The sequence below is a fragment of the Vidua chalybeata genome, chromosome 4 (genome assembly GCF_026979565.1).
Source record: "Vidua chalybeata isolate OUT-0048 chromosome 4, bVidCha1 merged haplotype, whole genome shotgun sequence".
NCBI lineage: Eukaryota > Metazoa > Chordata > Aves > Passeriformes > Viduidae > Vidua > Vidua chalybeata.
Window position 1 is genome coordinate 58,794,268 of NC_071533.1, and position 23,003 is coordinate 58,817,270.

The 23,003-nt window shown below is 38.1% G+C and overlaps 1 protein-coding gene across 2 annotated transcripts in view; it reads left to right on the forward strand.

Moving 5' to 3' along the window:
* The first annotated feature begins 6,800 nt into the window (after nt 1-6,800).
* The window catches only part of RAB28 (RAB28, member RAS oncogene family), a 63,267-nt gene continuing 47,064 nt past the window's right edge, over nt 6,801-23,003 (forward strand). For both annotated transcript variants that reach the window (XM_053941748.1, XM_053941749.1), the window contains exons 1-3: nt 6,801-6,977; nt 13,982-14,078; nt 19,292-19,380. In XM_053941748.1, coding sequence (XP_053797723.1) covers nt 6,900-6,977; nt 13,982-14,078; nt 19,292-19,380 — 264 coding nt within the window. In that variant the 5' untranslated portion in view covers nt 6,801-6,899. The remainder of the gene's footprint in view (nt 6,978-13,981; nt 14,079-19,291; nt 19,381-23,003) is intronic.

The following is a 23,003-nucleotide window of genomic DNA, read 5'->3' on the forward strand; positions in this document are numbered from 1 at the left end:
ATCATATTTGTTCCCTAAAAACAGCAAATTGCAATCTAGGGAAAAAGAAAAAAAATTCCACAGTCATGGGGGACAATCAAAGAAAAATGAGACAATTTTATACAATATGACAGATAACTGTACTGGATCATCCGTACCTTCCAGCTGCCAAGTACTTATAGATTGGGTTGCACAGTGAAGGAGCAGAGGAGTAGAGGCTCTACAATGACCATTATAATAAAGTCTAGGAGTCTGGGCAACTAATTAGCTTTGAGCATTCTGAAAGTATGGTTGGCATGTGCTGCAGTGAACACAGAGCTGCACTGTCATGACTATGACATCTGCAGTTTAATGTTGCAGATAAATGTATATTTGGAGAGGTCAAAGTAGGAAACCTGGAGCTCTTTTCTTGCCTTTGAGGCTAGCAACATATATGACTTCGAACAGGTTGTACAGATTTGGCAGAAAGGGGATTGCAGAGGGTTTCCAATGTCAAGATTCATTCAACTCATGTGTGTGTGATTCCTTGGATGAAGATCAATAGTGAATAATTATTGCTGTGAAAGTTGATCATAAAAGTGCTGAAAGGGATATATTCACTACCATATTAATATCAAATTATATTAAATATAATTTTCAATTAATAATTTATTCAGAAAATTGAGTTTGTCTTCTGAATTGTTCACACAGTCTTCACAGACTGATAGATTATATAAAAGCTCTAACTGATGTATTTCCAAGGGATTTCTTTTGACATATAGCTCAGAGTGAAAAAGAATGTTAATAAGGACCTCTAGGCAAGTGAAAAATAGGGTACATTGCAACATAGGTTTACTTCATGTGTCATATTAATGTGACGGTTGATTTGCTGAAAGATTTTTTAGACATGGGCAATTTAGACATGACAGTGTATTGGGTTTGCATGTCCCGGTTTTGGTAGTGGGGGGTGGGGGTGGCTTCTGTGAGAAGCTGCCAGAAGCTTCCACCATGTCCAACATGAGCCAATACCAGCTGGCTCCAAGATGGACCTGCCACCGGCCAAGGTCAAGACAACAGCAACAGTGGCAGCGCCTCCAGGAGTTAAGGAGAAGGGGGAAACAACCTGCACAAGTGCATCTGGAGAGAGAAGTGAGAATATGTGAGAAGAACAAATGTGCAGACACCAAGGTCAGTGAAGAAGGAGGCAAAGGATGTACTTCAGGCACCGGAGCAGAGATTTATCCCCTTGCAGCCTGTAGTGCAGACCTTGGCGAGGCAAGTGCTCTGTTGAACTTCATGGTGGAGCAGAGATCCACCAGCAGCCCCTAGCAGACCCCATGCTGGAACAGGCAGATCCCTGAAGGAGGCTGTGACCCTTGGGAAACCCATGGTGAAGCAGGGAAAGAGTGTGAGGATTCCTCCCCTGCAGAGGAAGGAGAGGTAGAGACTATGTGTAATGCATTTCTTAAAGAGCTGCCCACAAAAAGCAGGATCAGGCTGATTAACTTGTAAGAGGATTTGGGAAGCTACAGCAGAGGCTCAAGATACTGGGCCAAGAGAACTGGATAACTGTGGCCCAAAACCCTTGATGTAGGGTAAGATTCTGCCATATAGATTGCAAAGTCATACACTTGGAAACTAGTAGCTAAATATTCAGGAGAGGATGAGATTTAATAGCTAATAGTTTAAGAGAAGAAGATTTACTGGAAATGTGATTTCTGTGTGAAAAAAAGCAAATGCAATTTTTGTGCACAGTAAAAAAAAGCTGGGGGAAAGGGGGAGGAAAGTGGACATTTGAGATTATTGCACTTGTCTTCTCAAATAGGCATGCTGAGGCTCTGCCTTCCAGGAAGTATCTAAACATCTGCCTGCTGATGGGAAGTAGAGAAGTAATTCCTTTAAGAAAAAATTTGCTTGTGTGTGTGGCTTTGTTTCACTCATTAAACTGTGATTATCTCAACCTTCATCTCTTGTTTTTGTCCTTCCGATTCTCTCCCTGCTCCCACTGAGGGAGGGGGAACAAGTGATTGCGTGCAAGCTTCTCTGTCAGGTGGGATGTTGTGGTTTACCCCAGCTGGCAACCAAGCCCCATGCAGCTGCTTGCACACTCCACCATCAGCAGGACAGGGAAAGAACTGGAAGGGTAAAGCCATAACATGGAATGAAACCACCAGGCCTTAGCACAAACTTCCAAGAAGAGTGAGAGCACATGGCTTTCCTGCTTTTGTGCTGGAACTTGATGGTATCCTTCAGGAATGCAACAGGAGGACACCAGTGATTCAGGTGGGTCCTTCCAAAGCTGCAGTACAGGTTGGAAAATAATTCTAGATTTTCCATGGTGTAATAAAGAAGTTATTTTTTGAACTGGTAACAGGTCAAGACTATGAGAAAGACAGTTTTCTCCATTCTTCCAACAAGCATTGTGGTTTGAGGGCAAGAAACAAGAGTTCCCAGTGATCCTCTGTGTTCGTGTAGGAAAATCCAAATTTGCACGGCTGTCTCAGTAGAAGTTAGAAGTACTTATTTGTAAATTACTTCTTATTCTGTAGGTCTTTTTGACCCCTTCTCTTTCTGTAACAGTTGTTAGCCTGGTTGTTGCTGGACTTTATACTCTGAGTTACATAGTGTGCTTTAGTGAGAAAAAGGGTTTACCACACTGAAAATATGGTGTGGCTTTATTAGTGAATTCAGCTAGTGGAAAGACAAGAGAACTTGTTTGTTCATTCACACAACTGGAGAGCAGGTTTCCAGTGTGGATTTTTCATGTTAACTGTGGCTAGAATTACTGCTCATGTCTTAAATACTAGCCAGGTGTCAGTGAGCTATTTCCTTTTCCACAATACAGGGAAAAAGGTAGCGCCTTACACAAATTAAAAAGTTACTGCTGACATTTCTCTCTCCTCCCCAGCAGAGTCAATGTCAGAGGAGATAGTTTCAGTGGGACCACATACCATGGTCACTATTGCCAGAGGGAGGATGCGGTCAGCTTTCTCTTAAACATTTAGCTTGGCCTCTACAGTCTTATGCTTGGTGAACCTCACTGGCCCTGTTTTACTGGGTAGTTTGTGGGGAACAGCTGGCTAGTGGTTCTTCTCTGTTTTATTAGGCAATGTAGTTCATAAAACTTGTGGCCTTCAGCTTAACCATATTCCTGTGTGGAAAGTCTTGTTCACTGTAGTGTCTGGGCGAGAGACGTTTGCATCACTGCAGTCAACAGCATTAAAAACAGTTACTCCTTACGTGACCTTAGGTTAGCAGGAAGTAAGATGGAAGAATGCCCTTCCAAAAGCAAGGATTTCCAACTTGAGTAGGATCTGTTTTTTACGTGTATAAAAACAAGTCATTATTTACCATTTCCACTCAGTTGTCCGTCTAGTCAGGCACATTAATCACTGAGTTTCACTCAAGGCACAGTCATCAAGCAGTGCAGAAGAAAACAGTGTCTGGTAAAGACATTAGAGATGATAGAAACAATTTGGATTTTATTTGCAAATCTGTAGTGCAGTTAAAACTAACAGCTGCTCTCTACTCTGCTCCAGACATGAGTGGCAAACCCAACATTATAATGGAAGTAAATATATTTTCTTTTTAAATGCACACTCTACTTTTGTGGCAACAATTTTGTTTTTCTTTTCAAGGACACTTTTCTCATTCAAACAAATGGAATGTCAATTTCCACATTTAAGAAGAGGAGTATGCACAGATCCCAGCTACAGAGACTTGAAATAGAAAAATTGTTATGAATAAAACTCAAAAGAGAATGAGTATTGCTGTGTAAGCATGGGCAGAAAAAGCAGAACAAATTAATGTCTTGTATTGGTAACAGAGGACACAGTTCATGTCAATCAATCTGAGAAGTATGTTGTTTCCATCAAGTGCTGTAAGGACAGCACAGATGACTTGGCAGCTAATGACCCTGCATTCTTGAAGAGGATGGCAAAAAGGTTGAAGGCTCTCACGCATGCTATTCCTTTTTCTCTCAGTGCACATTCCACAGTCAACTTGATTCACACCTTTTCTCAGAGCTTGGGAGAAGCATACATCTATTTCCTGTGTAGGCAATGATTTTTGGTGCTTTTGTAGATACTTGTATAAGGGAGTACAACCTTATAATATATTCTAAAAAAAATCCTTCCATATTCAGAGGTCTAGTTTGCATTTGCAAACATGGTGGACTATGTATGCCACAATTGCTTAGTCAGGGTAACTTAAGAACAAAGGGGCAAAGGAACCAAAACTGGAACTGTGCTATTTCTTCTTCAAACTGAAACGGATTATTAAAAATGGCTTTCTAAATAAACTGCAACAAAATGACAGGAGAAAAAAAGAGAGTGTTTCTGATGCCCAGCTCAAAACATGAGCAGAAATGAAAATCAATGGCTTGCACTAAAAATTTTAGCTGAGATTTGTAGGGGAAAATGTGAAGAAGGGAACAAGTGGCATCTAAGAGCAACACAAAAATTCACAGTGGCCAGGAAGTAAAATTCCTTTAAACCCAAATGAGGTGAGCTTGGTACCTGGCTCTGTCTCTTGAGATGGACAAAGATGTTGCATAAAAATGTGGACTGTGAAGAATGAATACTAAAAACTCCCACTCTTGTCTCTGACCCTCAGAAATTCCCACAGATTTCCCTTTCTAGCCCTCCTTTTCTACCTACATATAAGCTCTGACTCCTCCACTGCTGCCTGTCTCCTCTCCTAAACATCTCTGGCCTGTCCTGCCACACTCTGAGACCTCTGTCTCCCAAAAGCTCATTCAGAAGTTTCAGTGATTCTACTTAGGGAGAAATGCTGTTCAGCTGAGCCCTGATGCTGATCTTGCTGAAGTACCAAGTTGAGAAACCTTGCAGTACAATTAGGCTAAAAGATGATCTGAAGTGGAAAATAATGAAGAACACGTTTAATTTGATTCAAAGTATAGAGTGACAAAGGTGTGTGTCTTGTTTTCCATTAGAATTTGATGTACTTTATGGTGTATCTGTCCCCCCTCCTTTTTTATTTCTTTTTCCAGAATGTAATTGGAAAAGCATTTAGCCTCAATTATGCAAACACATGAATATGTGATCAATATGGAACCTTCTTGATCCAGCTGAGGATTGAGTAAAACAGTGTGCTTGTAATATTGGAAATTTCAGACATGCATTTCATAAAGAAAACCTGAAAGAGACTGAAACAGGTATGATTGCTATTCAGACATTATGCAAAGTTGTTCTAAAAATTCTTAGCTTGTTATTGAATCCATTAAAATACATCTACACTTTAAAGAGTTCTAGATGTTTCTGTTCAAACTGTCATAAAAACAATGCCCAAAGAATTGTTGTCACTCATACTGGAAAAATATGTCAAATAGAGGCTTAAAGAGATTTGGTACTATTGGATATCATTATTAATGACTTTTGAATAGAGAGTGTAGTTCTTAGACTTCCAGATATAAGCAAGTTGGGATGGCTGGCATGCATTTTGGAGGACAACATTATAAATAAAATTTTATTGACAAATGTTGCAAGTAGCTTGAAACAGGATTAAATTCAATGGGGAAAAGCAGAAAGTACTACAGTCAAACAGAGATAAAGCTTCAACATGTATGAAATGCCAATAACAGGAGAGCATCCAGAGGCTCTTTTAGTAAATCAGGATTCGTATGAGTCAGCAATGTCATACCGTCAAGAAAACAAACATCCTACTGGGATATATAAACAGAAGTCTTGTATGCAAGACACATGAAGTAATACTTCCACTCTGCTCAGTATTCCCAGGGCCTCAACAGAAGTACTGTATCCAGTTTTTGGCACAGTACTGCAAGAAAGTGGAGAGGGGCCAAAGGAAAGCAAGAAGAATAATCAGGAGCCTAGAAAAGACAACCGAGGGAAAGACTGACTGAAGAGGAGTTGTTTAGTCTATGGGAAAGATGACAGGCTGAAGGGACACTGGCAGAATTCAGCTAGTGCTATCTTTACAAGTTTTCTTACTGATTGCCTATATGGATAGAAAAGTTCTGAGACTGTGTAAGAAAAGCAGTGGAGTCCCTAGAATTCGGATTGTTCAGTGTGCAGAATAGAAGGCTCTAGAGTGACCTTACTGTACAGGCCCATATGTACCCCCATAAAGGGGGTATGAGAGCCAGAAAGGGACTGCATACAAGTGCATGTAGAGATAGAACAAGGGGGGGATGGCTTTAAACTGAAAGAGCGCAGGGTTAGATTATATCAAGAAGAAATTCTTCACTGTGAGGGTGGTGAGGCACTGGCACAGGTTGCCCAAAGAAGCTGCGGCTGTCCCATCTCTGGCAGTGCTCCAAGCCAGGATGGACGGGGCTTTGAGCAACCCGGTCTAGAGAAAGCTGACCCTGCCCATGGCAGGGGTGTTGGAATGTGATGATGTTTAAGGTCCCTTCCAACGCAAACCATTCAGTGATTCTATGATTTGGCTGCCATAGCTATTTATTTAGTTGCCATATGTAGCTGCCATAGCAAACCCCCTCCGCCTCCCCGGCCAGCCCCACACGGGCCGACCCCGTCCCTCAGCGGGGGCGGCCGGCCCATAGCCCCGCCCCCGCCCCGCCCCCCGTTGCTCGGTTACCGCGCGGGGCGTCACTGCGGGGCCCGAGCCACCGCGGCGTGCGGCCGACAGCCGGGCTGAACCATCTCCCGACTCTGTGGGTGAAGAAGTGGGTGTGTCCCGAAGCAGCAGCTGGACTTGTTGCTGTACCTCCCGCCCTCAATTTACCGTTTCCCCCCTTCCCTCAGCGCTGTCGTTGGTTTCGCCCGTGCGGACCATAGCGACGGAGGGCGCGCCGAAGGAAGATGGCGGTGGTGGCTCCAGCGTTGCTGCGGGCTTCGTGAGCGCGGCGCTCGCTCTTCTCTCTGTCCCGTCCTCCCGCCTGCATCCGGCTCCTCCCGGCTGCTCTCAGCCTCTTCTTTCTCGCCGGGGCCGTAGAGATCATGTCGGACTCGGAGGAGGAGGAGAGTCCGGACCGCCAGCTCAAGCTGGTGGTGCTGGGGGACGGCACCACTGGCAAGGTCAGTGCCGGCCCCGCCGGCAGCTCCTCTCCCTCGCCGCGGTGCCCCGAGCCCCTTCGCGGCCTTCCCCCTCACGCCGCCCCTGGCTCTGCTGCTGAGGAGGGAGCAGCCCGCGGCGCTGCCAGTCTGTCGCGCAGCCGCTGTCGCGATACCTGGCTGGCTGCTCCCCCGCGGCTCCAGGCCCTGCACAGGAGACGCGGGCTCTTCCCACCGGTATCCGCGCCGTGCCCGGCAGCCAAACCCTCTGACGGGGCTTCCGCACGCGAGGAGGTATCGTCAACAAAAAAACGTACACGACTGTAATCCAGTTTTCTGGAGCCGTGAGAAAAGGAGTGGCGAATAAAGTAATTCGAGTTGTGCTGAGGGAGTTTCCCACTGATCCCCGTGCGCTGCCGATCGCGCGCTGGCGGCAGGGTTTGCTCGGCTGGAGCCGCTGGAACAGCCCAAAGCCATTCTCGGGGGCTGCAGTGCCCCGGGCGTGGAGGGCTGGGGTCGGGGCCGAGCACGAGGGTTCGTGGCTCCCCTCCAAAGGGACGAGCAGGGAAGGTCGCTTAGCTGGGTCTGCAGGCGCCCTTCGTTTCGGATACAGAGCTACCAACCTCCCGAGTTGGATAGAACAGTTTGCATCTAGTGGAGTTACTGTTCCAGAGTTTGGAAAGGCACTGCTGGGTCTGTTTTCGTTTGTAACTTTTGTTTTTGGGTTTTTTTTCCCCTATGTGTAATCACCATAATGAAATTCTGTTTATATAAGTTTATGTATCAACAATAATCAAAACAACCAAACAATAATCAAAGAAATTTCTCTTTGTAAAAGAGAAATTTTGACAAGGAGAGACCAAAGAAAGCAAAAGAAAGGCTGCTTTCTTAACCGTTTAAAATAGTCACTGATCTTAACTATGCACTTGAACATATCTATTGTCATATGTAGCTTGAATAATTTTGTGAGATACGCCTGAAAATAGTAAATTTATTGTATGATTGAAGTATACAGTTCTTTCCTCTGTCATTAACTTTTGAAACTACAAGGAGAAGAAATTCTGCTTGCTTAACAGTTCATATGAAAAGTGGAAATGTTCGTAGAGGTGGTTTAAATGAACTGCCTTACATTAACAGGAATAAGCTCTAAGTGAAAGTACATGTGGTTTTGCTCACTTACTTATTCAGAGCTCTATAAAGAAACAAAACATTTTTTTTGTCTCCAGTGATTCTAAACCCAGTCTGAAGTGGTATTGTGTTCATCTGAGTCAGTAGATGGGCAATTCCAACCAGCTGTGTGATGAAAACATAATAAATGCACAGCATTGACAGCTGAAGTGCTGCTTCACGGGTAGCATTTCCCAGGAGTTTTCCTTTCAAACTGAAGAATCCTTTCACTACTGCTGTTGAGCAGCTTGTGGCAAGACCTCTTGCCAAACATGGATTTTCAAGCATTCTTGAGTTTTGATATTCCTGTTGGTTCCTACCTCTCTCACAGGAGCTGCCACTCACTACATCTCCTGCTGACTCTAGGAATCTCACGCTTCCATGGCAGGTTCTTGGGCATGAGCAGCAGCAATACTCTGGTGGGCTGCTTTTCCTCCTGTCCCCCCTAGATGATGCTGTAATAGAGGCTCCTTCCCACCATCCCAATGGCCTGGCAGCACTCACAGATTTATTGTAAGGTCTTGTAAAAATAAAGAAGCAATTGGGTCATGGAATGGAAGGATAAAATGTACCTACTACTATTTTTTACCTCAGAAGACTAAATTGTTGAGGTTCCTCTCTTTTGTTGTCTACTCGTTACGCTTACTTGTTGAAACCTGTGTATGTCTATGTGTTTTCAGCTCTAAATTGCCTGGCTCTCACATCTGGTTCACAGCTGGTCTTTACACACAGCATACTTCTCTCTCTTACTGTGCAAGGTGTTGGTTTTTCTCTTCCTGTCACTCTGGGATCATGAGACAGGAGGTGTGTAGAAAATGATGGGATATATCTGAAATACTGTATCTTGTATTTAGTGTGAGATATTCACATTTGGCTTCTTTTGCCCCCTCTTTTCCAAAAAAAAAAAAAAAAACCAAAAAAACCACCAAAAATTTTGTTGTTGTGGATCAGGTAGAAACTTGCTGTTTTCCTCAACCATTGCTTAGAAGCAATGTGACTCAGGTTCTATGCAATGATTGGTAGCAGCTTAAAAACAAATCGGTGTCAGTTCAAGCTAAAGGTAATGTTTGTACTTACACTAGCTAGGAGTTGCTCTATCCATGAGGCAAGGGAGGGGTGCTGTGCTTCTGTTAATTTGTTTTGAGGTGGTTGAATTGATAATTGGATACTTAGAATTTTAAGGATAGCAATAAGCGCTGCTAGAGCAAACACAAGTAGATAAGAGTAAAAGCGGAAGAAAGCATAAGAGAAGTGAGACAGAGTAGAATCTGTAAAACTCTTAGGGTGAAATAGAGATGGTAAGGTAATGGTGAACTGTGAAAAAGCAAAATTGAGGGAAGCAAGACTGGTTAGTCAGAAGATAATAGAGGATTATTTTAATGAACTAGACAAACTAGGAAAACAATCTAAAAAGCAATCAGAAGTGGGGACAATGTGAGATGAAAAAATCCATCAATTATTAATAGCAGTTGGCTCTTTGATTTTGAATATAGGAAGGACATATATACACACAGCAGCCTTACATGTCTAGATTTTAAATCAACCCGCTCTTCCTAGGCCAAAATGATTTTCCATTAAAATAAACCAACATTACTAGTATGGATTGAAAAAAAATGATGTTATGATCCAGATATTTCTACTCTTTTTGTGCATAGATTGGCTTCATACTGAAATACACAAGGATGCTGTTTTGAGATAGAATATTATGATTTGCTAATGTTGAAAAAGGTTTTGTGCCTCTGGAAGTAAATCTCAGAGCTGTTAATGGGAAGGGAGGTCCTAAAAAATTGGTGTGCTGAGGTTCTCTTTATTTGCTATCTGTTGTAGGTGGAACTAGAGTATGGTAGCAGAAACATCCTAACTTTTCTTTTCTGGTAACAATGGATGATGAAAATGAAATAATGAATGCTCAAGCTGGTATGAGAGTTGCAGGAGCTAAAGCATAGGCTGGCATAAAAAGTAGTGTCTTGCTTACTTTAGGATTTTTTAGGATAGCAGATTTTTAAGTATTGTGCCAGTTCTGAATTGTCTTGTTACATTTGGGCTCAAAAACTTCATAGATGGTGACAAAAATATTGTTGTCACTGTTGAGTCTTGCAAATGGAAAATTGAATGAAGTGTGCTGTGCAGATTGGCCCAGCTGCATCAAATAGATCTGCATCAAATAGATCTACATCAAATGTCAAGAAGTTATGACTATTTTCTCTTTTTCAGTGAAGAAAGTTGCATCAGTAGTTAGCAGTGGGATGGGAGGACATTAGCTTGGACAGTTATGTGTTTTTATGGTAGTTAAAGCATTTAATTATTTAGCCTAGTGTTTGCTTTAGTTTTGCTTGTCCTAAAATTCTTGCCAATAAGATAGGACATGACTGAGGGATGAACATAGCTGTGCTTGGATAATGGCATTGATGTTGTAGAAGGGAGTGAAAGAAAAGATAGATACATGTGTTTTTTTTGGAAAGTAGATTTTCAATTTGTGGCTAAAGTTCACGTGTGAATGGAAATTCATGGCTTTCAGAACTATGTGCTTGCTTCTAATTGAATTTTGGGTTTAATTTTCTTTCTTACGACTATGATGTTACACTTTGGCACAGCTTTCTCAAAACTTAATTCGATAGGACTTTACTCAAAGAGTTGTCATTGGTGGCATTTCCCCTACAAGTCATTGTCAGAGCTGGCTATGATTGCTTGTTCCATGTGACTTTCAATTTACTTACTTGTTAGCTTATTTCATAGATATTGTTTGCTTTTTTTTCCTCTTTACTCATTATGTAGGTCTTCAGGAACAGCAATTTAGAATAGTATACGTCTTTTTTTTTTTTTTTTTTTTACTGTTATCTTGTTTGCTGTACATTAGAGCCCAAATACATTTTCTTGTTTTTAACAGGGTTTTTTAACCCCAACCTTCAATAGAGTTTTTTTAATTTATATTTAGAATATATTTAGAATAGGATGTTGACATTCACTTTGAAGTATTTAAGGCAGGTGTGTGAACCTTCCAAACCGATGGAATTTTTGCTGGAAATTCTGCTATGCAAGCTGATGGCCTGTTTGTCTTAACAGAGCTGCAAAGGAACAAAGGCCTTCATACTATCATACTGTTTTCTGACCCTGACATTGAGGTGGAATTGTATGGAATGCAACCTTTCTAAAAAATGTTCACTGATCACTTATTGATTTTTACAACTACAGTTCTACTGAACCATTATTTAACTTTCATTAATACTTATATAGATTGTATTCAACATATCCTCAGGTAAAACTGTTCAGCAAAATCTTTTCTGGCAAGCATGGTGGTGAACACTTCTGGGATTTGAAGGGAGTATTTGCATTGTAGAGACACTTGAATATGCATTGACATAACTTCTTTGTTTATTGTTGTAAAGAAGTTTGAACTGTTGCTCTTAGCATTTTGTGGGTAAATGCTTGTTTTGTGAATAAATAGAGGACTCTAGACTGGTAATCCAACACCTTCCTTGAGCTCTAACGTTTATTAGTAAAAAATTTAAGAAGGAGTTAGTCAATGATTTTGTGCTATAAATACCTTTGCATTCAAGAGCACAGTGGAGAAAAACTGTTTAAGAGGACTTTGCCATGCTCTTGATTACATGCTTCTCTTATAGTGTGGCTGTTAATTGAATGTGTGTAGTTTCTTTTTACTAACAGCTCTAGAAGTCCTCAGGGAATAATGAGTGTCACAGAATGATAAGCTAATATTTTCTGAGCCTTTAAAACAAGAAGGGAGTAGTTGCTTATTTAACAAGGATCTAAATTAGTGTGTTGGAGAATATAGAATATATAATAGTCAGATGATACTTGAATAATTTAGGCAGTAGTTACTTTTCCAAAAAGCAAAATTTCAAGAAGACTGAATGGTGTATTCCTGCAGTCATCTTATTCTCATCTACATCTTTAAGGTCATGACAGATTAAAGATGTCATTGTAATCTTGACATGCTAACTGTTGGGATTAAATGAATCAGTTCTACTGTCTCTTTCAATACTGTAGTCTGAATCTGTATTGACTTTTATTTTGTGTGTGCTGTTAGTATTACTGTCACATAACCAAAGGCAGAAGAATCTTCTCATGACACATCCTCTGAGGTCTTCCCTCTTTCCACAGGGATATAAATAGATAAGCATACTCATGCTATTTCTAGTTTACTTGCTTTTTACCCCATTTGTTTTTTTATTTATAATCCTCTTGGGGCTTGAGTTCAGTGAAGTAAATGAAAATTTTGCCATAGGCTAACACTGACTTATTGAATTGTTTCCTAAATATGTCTTCTGATATGAAAATATCATTCATTATGTATATGCCAGTGATAGGAATATAAATATGATATAGAAACATGAAAACAGTAAATCTTGTTTTATTTACTTAATAGGAAATCTAATAGTTGAATAAATGTTTGCCTATTCATACTAGAGTGTTAATGCTGGAGCTCTGGTGATCATATTTTAATGCAACAAAAAGGGTATTTTTTCTGTGTACATTTGACATTAGCCTAATTTAGATCTTTGTTATGGCCTTCTATTCGTGGACTTTGCCTCTTCTTATATTTCAGAACTGTTGGCATTATTTTGATATTGCATTTTTAAATAAATGGGTTCTTACCAATTCTAATTTAACAATGTATTCTTAGCAATTTCTGGTAACGATTGGTGTGACTTATCTCTTCGTGGGTTGATGAATGGAAAACTGGCAAGAAAAAACCCTTCTGGCCTGTTTTGAGTTTTTTGACAGTGTAAGGGTTTTGTGAGCCTCCTAGTATTTTTCATTCTTATTATATGTAAATAAATATTTAGATTATTTTTTTTGTAGTTGATTTGTATTTTTATTTACAGAAGTCATGTCAACAAGAGATTTTTAAGTGTACACTAATTTGATTTTGGTAGTATTTTATAATTTTTAATATTTAGTATTTTTTTTCACAATACAAACTTCTGAATTATTTTTGATTGCACCACTCTTTTCTCCTTTACTTTTTTTGTGGACCTTCTTTCTTTATTTCTTTCCCTTTCTTTTTTCCCGACCCCTTTTTTTTTTGTCTTGAGAGTAGAACTTAAATTTCTATCAAATTGCTACTGACAGAATATAAGTGCCTTGCTTCAGTGGTTTGCCTAGGTTAGTTGTGTATTCTTTCAGCTGTATATAGTAAAAACTTATTAGGTTAACAGTGTATTGGCTTGCTTTCATAAATCTACAGAATACCAATTGAAGAAATCAGTTTTCAAATTTCTACTGAAAGGAATGATTCTATAAATGTGCATTCATAATATGAGTTTAGCTTCTTTTTTCTGTGTGCAAGAAAGGACTCTTCCCATTTTAGAGTTCCTGTAATCCCTGATCCTGAAGCTGATATACAGTGGCAGAAATCTTGCCACACATAGGAGCCCCCTGTGGGATTCTGCACTGTGCAGATAGATCTCTATTCTCTCCCAGAAAATTGGTCTGGGATCATGGTGTTCCTTACCAGGGGAGGACCCTTGTTTTGGAAATGAATGCTTTTTAAAAATACTGAGATCTTCAGGTGCAGATGGTGTCACCTAGATTTGTGTCAGTTTGAGCACACTAATGATACCTCCTTCAAATCTGCATAATATTTTGTAATAGGACTGTTAGAGTATTTTTGAAATCAAAGCAAATACACATCTTGCTTCTTTTTGCATAAATTAGTAGCCTTTGCCACCTCCTGTTATTATGTTGAAACTGACTGGAGTGCTTGTCAATCCAAATCCATGAACACTGTTAGTATTCATTGATTTAAAAAGTGCTTAACTGTATTTCATACTTCTGGGTTAACATAAAGTTTGTTGCTGTTGAATATGACAACTTAATTTGATACTGTTCTGTTTTAGACATCCTTAGCTACACGTTTTGCTCAAGAAACGTTTGGAAAACAGTACAAACAAACCTTAGGACTGGACTTCTTCTTGAAAAGGATATTATTGCCAGGTAAGAGAATAAAAACTAACACTGAAAGACTTGCAGAAACATATTCTTCAGAGTAAAGTGTACTAAATAAGCTTAGTGCAGTGATTTTTATGGCAAAGTAAATTAGGTTTTTTGGAGAATATTTTGTTCGTACATTCTTGCCAGGTGTCATAGGGTTATGCATTTGCAACTTGCATCTCTAAGTAAAACAATGAACTGAAATAAAAGGAATGCGATCTATATTGATGAATTTTATAATCCCTCCTTGAGTGCACTCACTTTCCATGTGGATAGTGCAACACACAACAATGAAATGGAACTTTAAACATATTAATTGAAAAAGTATATGTGTTTTGAAAGAAATATATATATTTTTTAATGAAATACACAACTCATATTTGAGTTGTGTGAGAGAAGCATAATGGAGCTATGGATTTGCAGTGCTCTAATATGTGAATGCTGTTTTATGCAAGGCAGCATGAAATTGCTGGCATTTAATAGACCACTAAAATTTAGGGTCCCTCGGCACTCATAAAAATACAGTTTGAGCATTCAAGATGTTTCACTTCACGATGGCAAAGAAACTATTTAGATGCCAGTTGCAGCACACTGGAAAATACAAAGAAATAATTAAAAAAGAATAATTGCTGGTTAAGTTTGTCTCTGAACAATTGGGGTTTAAAATATGTCTTTTCACTGATTTGTGTGTGCTCATATTCTAAGTATGCAAGTATTTAATTAGAAACATTTACTTCTGGATTCAGAAAGCAGAAGTTAGAAAAAGTTAGTGTAATCATTAAAAGCTGTAGTGACATTTGATAAAGTTGATGCAAGTTCTGTAATTCTGTCTTCTCCTTGTGAAGGGTGAGGAGGGAAGCAAACCCAGAAAGTAAGCATTTTTTTTCTGTAACCTGAAGTTACAAGAAAATGTATTCAGTTCTTGAACTTCTTTTTTAAAAAATTATATTGCAAATAATTTCTTGATGATATTTATATATTTTCTTAAGTGAAATGGAATAATCTTTTCAGACTATCCCTGTGTTCACTATTTTGGTTTGGCAATTTTGCTGTACCTTTTTAGTATCTGATGAATGATAAAGTACCAAATCCCAGTGCTTATTTCTCCATAAAATCAACATAATAATTTTTTTATTGTCCTGCTCATGCCTCTAAAAACACCAGTGTATATAATACTTAACAGCAATACTTGCAAGTGGAATGTGTACACAGATCATGCAGTGTGCATGCTCAGAACTTGTATTTTGCAAGTTTTTTTTTCCTGCTGTTAAGCATACAGAAACTATTAGTACATTACTGGGATTCTAAATATCCTTGTTGAGTAGAAACTTTGGAAAATTATCAACTGTTGCTTCATTCATTTTTTTTCATGGTTTATATTGTGTGTGAATTTCATTCATTCATAGTTTATTTTGTAATAAAATCAGAATGCAGGTAAAAATAGCACCAAAAAGTCTGTAGATATGTTTTCCTTAGAACAGTAGCATTTGTATTCATATTCAGGAAGAAACATTTTTCTGTAGGTTGTCACTCTGGTTTTGCCTATAGCTATATATGTGTTTGGGTATATATGGCTCTCATATTTCATAGGTAAACTGGACTAGTTGTGGGGAGTGAGAGGGAGGGAGGTAACATTTCTGAATACTGGAATGGGAAGCATTGCTTTAGTAAGTGGATTTTTCTAATTTCTTGATTAGTTCTGGGATTTCATAGCTGCTATATTTACTTGACAGGTTAATTGATACCACTGCACAGAAATTGTGTGTGTATCAGTTGGAAAAAGGATTCAATTTCTCTTATTCAGTAGGAGAATTGATGAACAACTGTGGTTCAGTAGTTGATTTTTTTTTCTTTTTCAACATAAGCAAAGATTCCAGAAATTAAAATGACAGATTTCTAGAATTGCACAGAAGTTTACGTTGGGCTTCACTGAAATATATTATAACTTAAAAACTACAAGTACTGTTTTTCTGGGATTTTTTTTGTTTTCTTTTAAATTATTTTTTAAAATAAAAGTGGCATTTGGCTCCAATTGTTTTAGTAACTAATGCAGTTTTGCAGTGAAAATAGTAAATATTTTGCATGGTAAAACAGTACTGTTTAATACAAATCAGAACTACTTTGATAAATTTTGAAGGTGTTCAGTGTTGTTCAACATGTGTCTAGTGTTCAACATGACAAATTCACTTCATGCAGCTTGTTCAAAATACTTTTTTTTTTAAGTGCTAATCAGTTTCATTATATTTATTGATGTAGAATCTTGTATAGTCTGGATGCAACCATGGTGTAGGTTTTAGTGCTTAAATAGTGTATCTGTTAGTCAGAGGGTCTCCTGATAGAGACTCTTAAGAGCCATAGTTGTATACTTTATGGGAGGTTGTGGGTGCAGTTCAGTAAACAGGATTCTCCTGTTAAAAGGATTTTTTTAAAAGTCGTTGGTGTAAAAAGTGTTCAGACTTGTGGTTTTAGTACCATTTTGACTGTGCAGCACTGTAAGTAAGGTTAACCAGTACACCAAGTGTCCTCTTGCAGGATCACTGCTGCAGCAACCCAGTTGCTTCAGTTCATGCCAGAAGCAATCTACACACATGCACTGTGCTGCCTCATGTATTTCAGCTTTGCACCTGTGTGTATTTTCTACAGAGTAAAGAAGTGCTGGGGATTTTTTTTTTCCTTAATAGTGTATTACATGTTATTTTGATGGGATTCTTCCGTTATTTTTATTGGAGTGTTAAGACTGTTTCTAAGAACTGTCTTATTTCTTTTTGTTTTGTTGTAAGTTTCTTTTTGTTTTGTTGTAAGTTTATAGTTTTTATGTTCCTGTTAAATTGAAAAAAAAATAAAAGATTTCAAACTTTTTGCAGAAAACTTTGTGTGCTACTATCTCAGTTGTTAATTAAATACTTGCTAGGTAAATTGCCTGCAGTTTTTCCTTTTGTCAGAATAATCCTAACATACTTCTTTCTTCCCCAGCATCAATCTGAACACAAAGCAAATATTACAGAACCTAACTGAAAAAAAAAGGGAAAATTAAGCATTTTGCACAGGAGACGATCAGTGTGAATTTCATAGTTAGTGAGGTCCTAATTAAGAGTTCACCTTAAATGAACATCCCAATCTTTTTTTTCCCTGTTTCTTTTTTCTGTTGTTAATGAAGCAGAGTAAATACTTTGTAATAGGAGATATTTTAATTGGACAGTCACAGTTAGACTATTTAATTTAACTTACTGCACTAAAATTTTTAGGTCATTTCATGCAGTTATCCAGATACTAAGGCCAGTATGCTGTGCATAATTATTTCCTTAGGAGGAAAAATCAAGTTGAAACTTTTTAGAGTACTTGAACACAAAATTAGGCATCTGGAAATTACTGATTTTGAAAGTGATAATATTTATAAAGTTTTTTTTTTTTCCTCCCAGAAATAACTGTCATGAATGACACAGTGACTTTCCAGCAGAATACATAGGGATAGAATACTGTAGCATGGTGAGCCTTTGAGCCTGCATAGTTTATTTACCCACTGGGGATGTAAAGTCTTTTCAGACGGTGGATGCACTAGTTTATCCATACCAGATGCTTTATGGAAGACTTTCCTGCATTGTTTACAATCATTTATGTTCTAAGCTTTTAAAATAATTAATTAATTAATACATAGTATATGAACTATTAAAACAAATAAGCTTTTTGTTGATTATAAAAGGTTGCCTTGATTGAATTGGGGGGTTTATGATGTGTTTTCTAAGCTCCATGTAGATATTCTCTTGGTATTACATAAAACTCAGAGTAGCTTAATAGTAATAGTACTGTTTCACATTCATCTCTGTATTTTTGAGAGCAAGGCAGTAGTTTTGGGAATTTGCTCTTTTAACCAGATTAAAGCAAGGTACATTATAAAGGTATGATGTGGTACATGTAATATCACTGGTAGCATATATTCATCTATATAGTTAAAATTTGCTGTTCTTTTCACCTACATTCCATGGAGCACATTTCTTTGTATAACCAATGTGAGCATGTCAGTTACCAATTTATAGCTGAATGGATCATGTAGGGTAAAATCAGATTGTCAACTACATAAAATAATTGAATTAAGAATGTCTTTCTTAGCAAGCCAAAATAATGTGTTCATTTCCACTCGATTTGTAATTGTTGTGATGTGAAATTTGTTGCATTTTTTAAAATCCAGGAGTAAAATTAATAGGCAGTTGTGATTATTTGTATGTAGAATTTGTATTAACATGTAAGTGTCGTGTGAGTTGTATGTGGATTAGAAAAAAATTTGTCAGTCCTTACTCTGTTGGAGTTTGGTGCTCCCAGGTAATCAGTACAGTTCTGAAAACACTTCTTACCATGCAAAATGTGAGAAAGTGTACTTTAATGTGTTTGTATGTATATGATACCTTTCTGTGTATATTTTTGATTTGTGAGTTGCTGAGTTGTCTTGTAGAATATGTATGATTTGTAGGATGTCAAATATTCTGCATTGACACTGATTTTTTTGTTAGTTTTGTTTTTAAAAACCTCTTAACAGTTTCAACATAGCTTAAAAATGGTTTAGAGTAGAAAGGGTCTATTCTTGGTGTAGATTCTTTGAAGAAACTGTGTAAATCATGTCCAATTTAGCTTCATGCTTAGAGGTGAAGAGTGGAGGAAGTAATCATAGCTTGCATCCTCAACTTAGATGTGTGTCAGCATTTCCATTTTTTTACTCTGTCAGCTATACAATGTTGTAACTGTCTACTACTATCAGCATCACTACCAAAATGAAGTTGTCCTGAAGATTTTCCTTGCTTCTTGATCTGTAAGAAAGTTTTGGAGAGGGGGTGAGGAAGGGACACACAGTATGAAATAATGTGGATAAGTTGGCATTAATTGTGCTACTTTCAGTTCCAAGTACCACTCTCTAGAACATTCTTCATGCAGTTTTACATGTTTTGTCAGTGGAATATGTTGTATAATTTCTATTCAGGATTGTTATACTTTATGTAATTCCAATTATTTTCTGATAATATTAGATATGTTAATAACTAGCTATAGTTTTACTGTATCTTAATAACTTAGGTGGACACAAATTACTTTTTTCCCAGATGACACAATCATTTTTGTTTCAAAATTTAGTTCCCGTTTCTTGTATACTTGTTACAAGCTATTGTTGTTGAATATATGTGTATCTAAATTTTCCAAGTTACACAATATCTGTTTAATTTTTTTTCCAGGAAATTTGAATGTTACTCTTCAAGTGTGGGATGTAGGGGGACAAACAATAGGAGGCAAAATGCTGGATAAATATATTTATGGAGCTCAGGTACAGTATAAATGCTGATAATTATATCTTGTAGCAGTGATATAAAATTAATTGAAACTTTGTTCTTAAAATTATACATACATACATTATATATAGCTTTTAGTTGACTGATTAATGAATCTCAAAACTGTTGAATGTCTGTTCAATCTAAACTTAATTGATATTAATATGCTACTTTAATTTTGGTGTGTAACTAATTTTTTGGGGCTGACATAAAAAGCAAAATAAGTGTGTGCCTTTATAGAACTGAATAACTCCCAAGAACAGATGGTTGTTTCCAGCCCTTGTGTCTTGAGTTAAGAAAAGCAATCACAATAAATAGTAAAGGCTATTTGGATATCCACATGGTAGATAGAGTGGCTGCTTTCAGAACAGCTGCCTCCTGGGGGGAAAGGGTAGAAAGAGGAAATTAAGAGCAATCCTACACCATTAAACTCATACATGCAACTGGTGTTATAAGAGGGCAAAGAAAAAGAGACAACCAAGTAGCTAAATATTTTTGCAGAAATCCTGTCCCGTGAACATTAAGTTTATCTTCAGGTTAAAGCAACTTAAAGTGGATGGTAGGATTAAGAGCTAAGTATTATAACTGTATCTTGAGTCATGAGATGATTCAGGAGGATGTATTATAAATGCCAAACTTCTTAGCATGAGTGATCCTAAAATGTGCTCAGTTCCTTATTTTGAAGTTTGTAATGAGACCAATAGGCATAACATGTGCTATTCGATAATGTTATGCAACACAGGAATGGCTAATGAAAGAGATTGACAAGTTTCTCTTTATCCAATTAACTAATAAATCCCAAAGTAACATTTTGTCACTTTCAAAAAAAGTCAATGTTTTTAGCTGTTGCATCTGTTTATCGCATGTTATTTTTTTTAAATAAAACCCAATTTGCTAACCTGTTACAGATCTAGCAAGCAATAGGAGAAAGTGGCTTCCATGACAGAGGGAATTTGATTAATCACAAATTGTTGCCATATGTCCAAAGTAAATTTAATGAAGGAAATAAAAGGCTATTAGCTTTGTCTGTACTGAATTTGGTGATAAACTTCAGAGTTTCTTAGCAAAAATAGCAGGTCAAAAAGTTAATAACAGTGCCCAAAAGTGCATAAGCAGTTGATATCAATAAGACTAAAGTTTGATATTTTTTTTTGTAGTTCAGATCACATTAACAAAAAACCTCTACATCCAATCTCTTTGTTTTTAATCTTCCTCCAGTCCTAATTTTAACCCTATTTTTTTAATGGACTGGTGATTTTTCTTTCCTAGTGTTGGCGTGTATTGCCATTGTCTGTAAGAGGCTTCTTATCATCAAAGTTGAGTTCTAACACACTTTTCTATTAGCTTTGTAACAGTGCCTGTTAAAGATGCATAAAATTGTCTCTATTTTCATCTATTCATGAAATGATATGAATACTTTGAGAAAGCACTGCTTTCAGCTTATTGCTAGGCATAAGCTTATTTCATGTTGAACATCTGTACCTTTTTATAAAAAAATCCTGTGAATGGGCATCAAAACAGCAAGAAAGTAATTGGGAAGCAGTAGCATGGAATTTGTGAGGGTAAAATGTGCACAGCCAACTTGATTGCTGTCTGTAGTTAGGTCGTTAGCTCTGTGGACAGGAGAGCAGATGGATGGATGTGAATTACCTTCACTTCAGCAGGGCCTTTGGCATAATCTCCCATAATATTATTACAATTGAAGAGATACAGGTGGAATGAGTAGACCACAGATTTACTGAAAATCCGCCTGGACAGCTGGGTTTAAAGGTCTATAGCTCAGTGTCTTACTGATGCTTGATTATAAGTCTTATTTTTTATGGTTGGTACTGGGGTTGTATCTTTTACTAATTATTTTATCAGTGGAACAAAGCATTGTTTGTAAGTTTATGAATAGCACCAGTTCGGGGAGGAATGGTCACTGTGCCATTGTAGGGCTGCTGCTGAGAGAGACCATGACCAACTGAAGGAGTGGACCAACAGAAACCTTGTGAGGTTCAGCTGATGACAGATGCCAAGTCCTGCACCTGGTACAGAATAATTTTATGCAGCTGGGAATCAACTGGAGAGTGTGCAGTGAAGGGCCACAAAGGTGATTAATGGTCTGGAGTATCTCTCCTGTGAGAAAAGACTGAGAGAGCTGTGACTGTTCAGCCTGGAGAATAGAAGGCTAATCAATATATATACACCATGCAGGAAGGATGCAAAGAAGAGAGAAGCAGGCTTTTTTGTGTAGTGTCTGTTGACAGAACCAGAGCAATAGGCACAAACTGACACACAGGGGATTCTTCCTGAACATCAGGAAACACATTTTCTGCTGTGGGGATGACTGAGAACTGGCACAAGTTGACCGGAGAGGTTGTAGAGTCTCCATCCTGAGAGATACTCAAAAGCAGTCTGGACATGGTTCTGAGCATGTGTGACACTGCTTGAACAGGAGCGTTGAACCAAATGACTTCTAGAGGTTCCTTCCAACCTCAGTCATTCTGTGAAATGGCTTTGGAGGAAAAAGCTCAAAGCCCTTGGATGGGTGTCTTATTGAGGTAAAAAAACAGTTGAATGGGACTTTGCAATGCATCCTTGCAACAGTCAAATCTAATTGAGTACTGATCTGTGTTAGTAAGAATGAAGTAGTTAAATCAAGGAAAGTGAATATCATTATCTCTGAGGCTATATATCATGGTACAATATGATTTCTGAGGCTGCATTTGAAGTACTGTGCTCAGTTTGGGTTTCCCAGTGCAAGAGAGCCTTTAAAATATTGAAGTAACTTGAGTAAAGGTTGCTGCAAAAAAAGTGTATGTGCCTATGATGTGCACTTGGTCAGCATGTGTGGTGCAGCTGGGATTTTAAGTATCTTATTTATAAAGTACACAAGCTGTACAGATACAGATAAAGCAGATGATCTGGATCTGCTGCAGAAATTGTGTTTGTGTATTTGTCAAATCTAAGTAATTCAGATTTAAAGTACATGTGTGGAATTGTTTGCAGCATACCTATAGTATGTGTTGTGCCTTTAATCCAGCATTTGCAGACGCCCATAGCCTTGTGTAGATTTCCATCTATCTGATCATTGTGAGATTCAGAGATATAAGCTGCTGAATTCTTATTTTTGTGCTCAGAAATCTATGTGTATGGTAGGCCTACTTCTAAAATCCTATGGCCAGCTGGAGATAGAAGTTTAAAGAATCTCCAGCAACTGAAAAGATTATGGTCTGCAGTTCACCTGATCTTGGTTGAAATTTGATCAGGATATCAATAAGAGTAAATGGAGCATCCATCTGTACTTCACTTCAAAAACTTGCCACTGGAGGTTTCTTTCTCTCTAATGAGAGATGAATCAATTCTCTAGGATAGATTAGGTTACTGTTAAGATGTCATATTTTGATTGAGATCTCCTATTTCTTGTGCCATGTTTTAAAATAAGAGAACTTGCATTGGTTGCAGTTGGAGAAATCACAGTTTACTTCTGTCTCTGCAGTTGCTTTCTCCCTGCACATTTTTCATTCTTTTCCTCTGATATTGCTTGTTTATTGCTCATATGGTTGCTGCATCCTATCTTGGTAGCTGAATTTCATTGGTGGGGCAGAAGAACTCTGCAATCTGTGGGGAAAAGAAG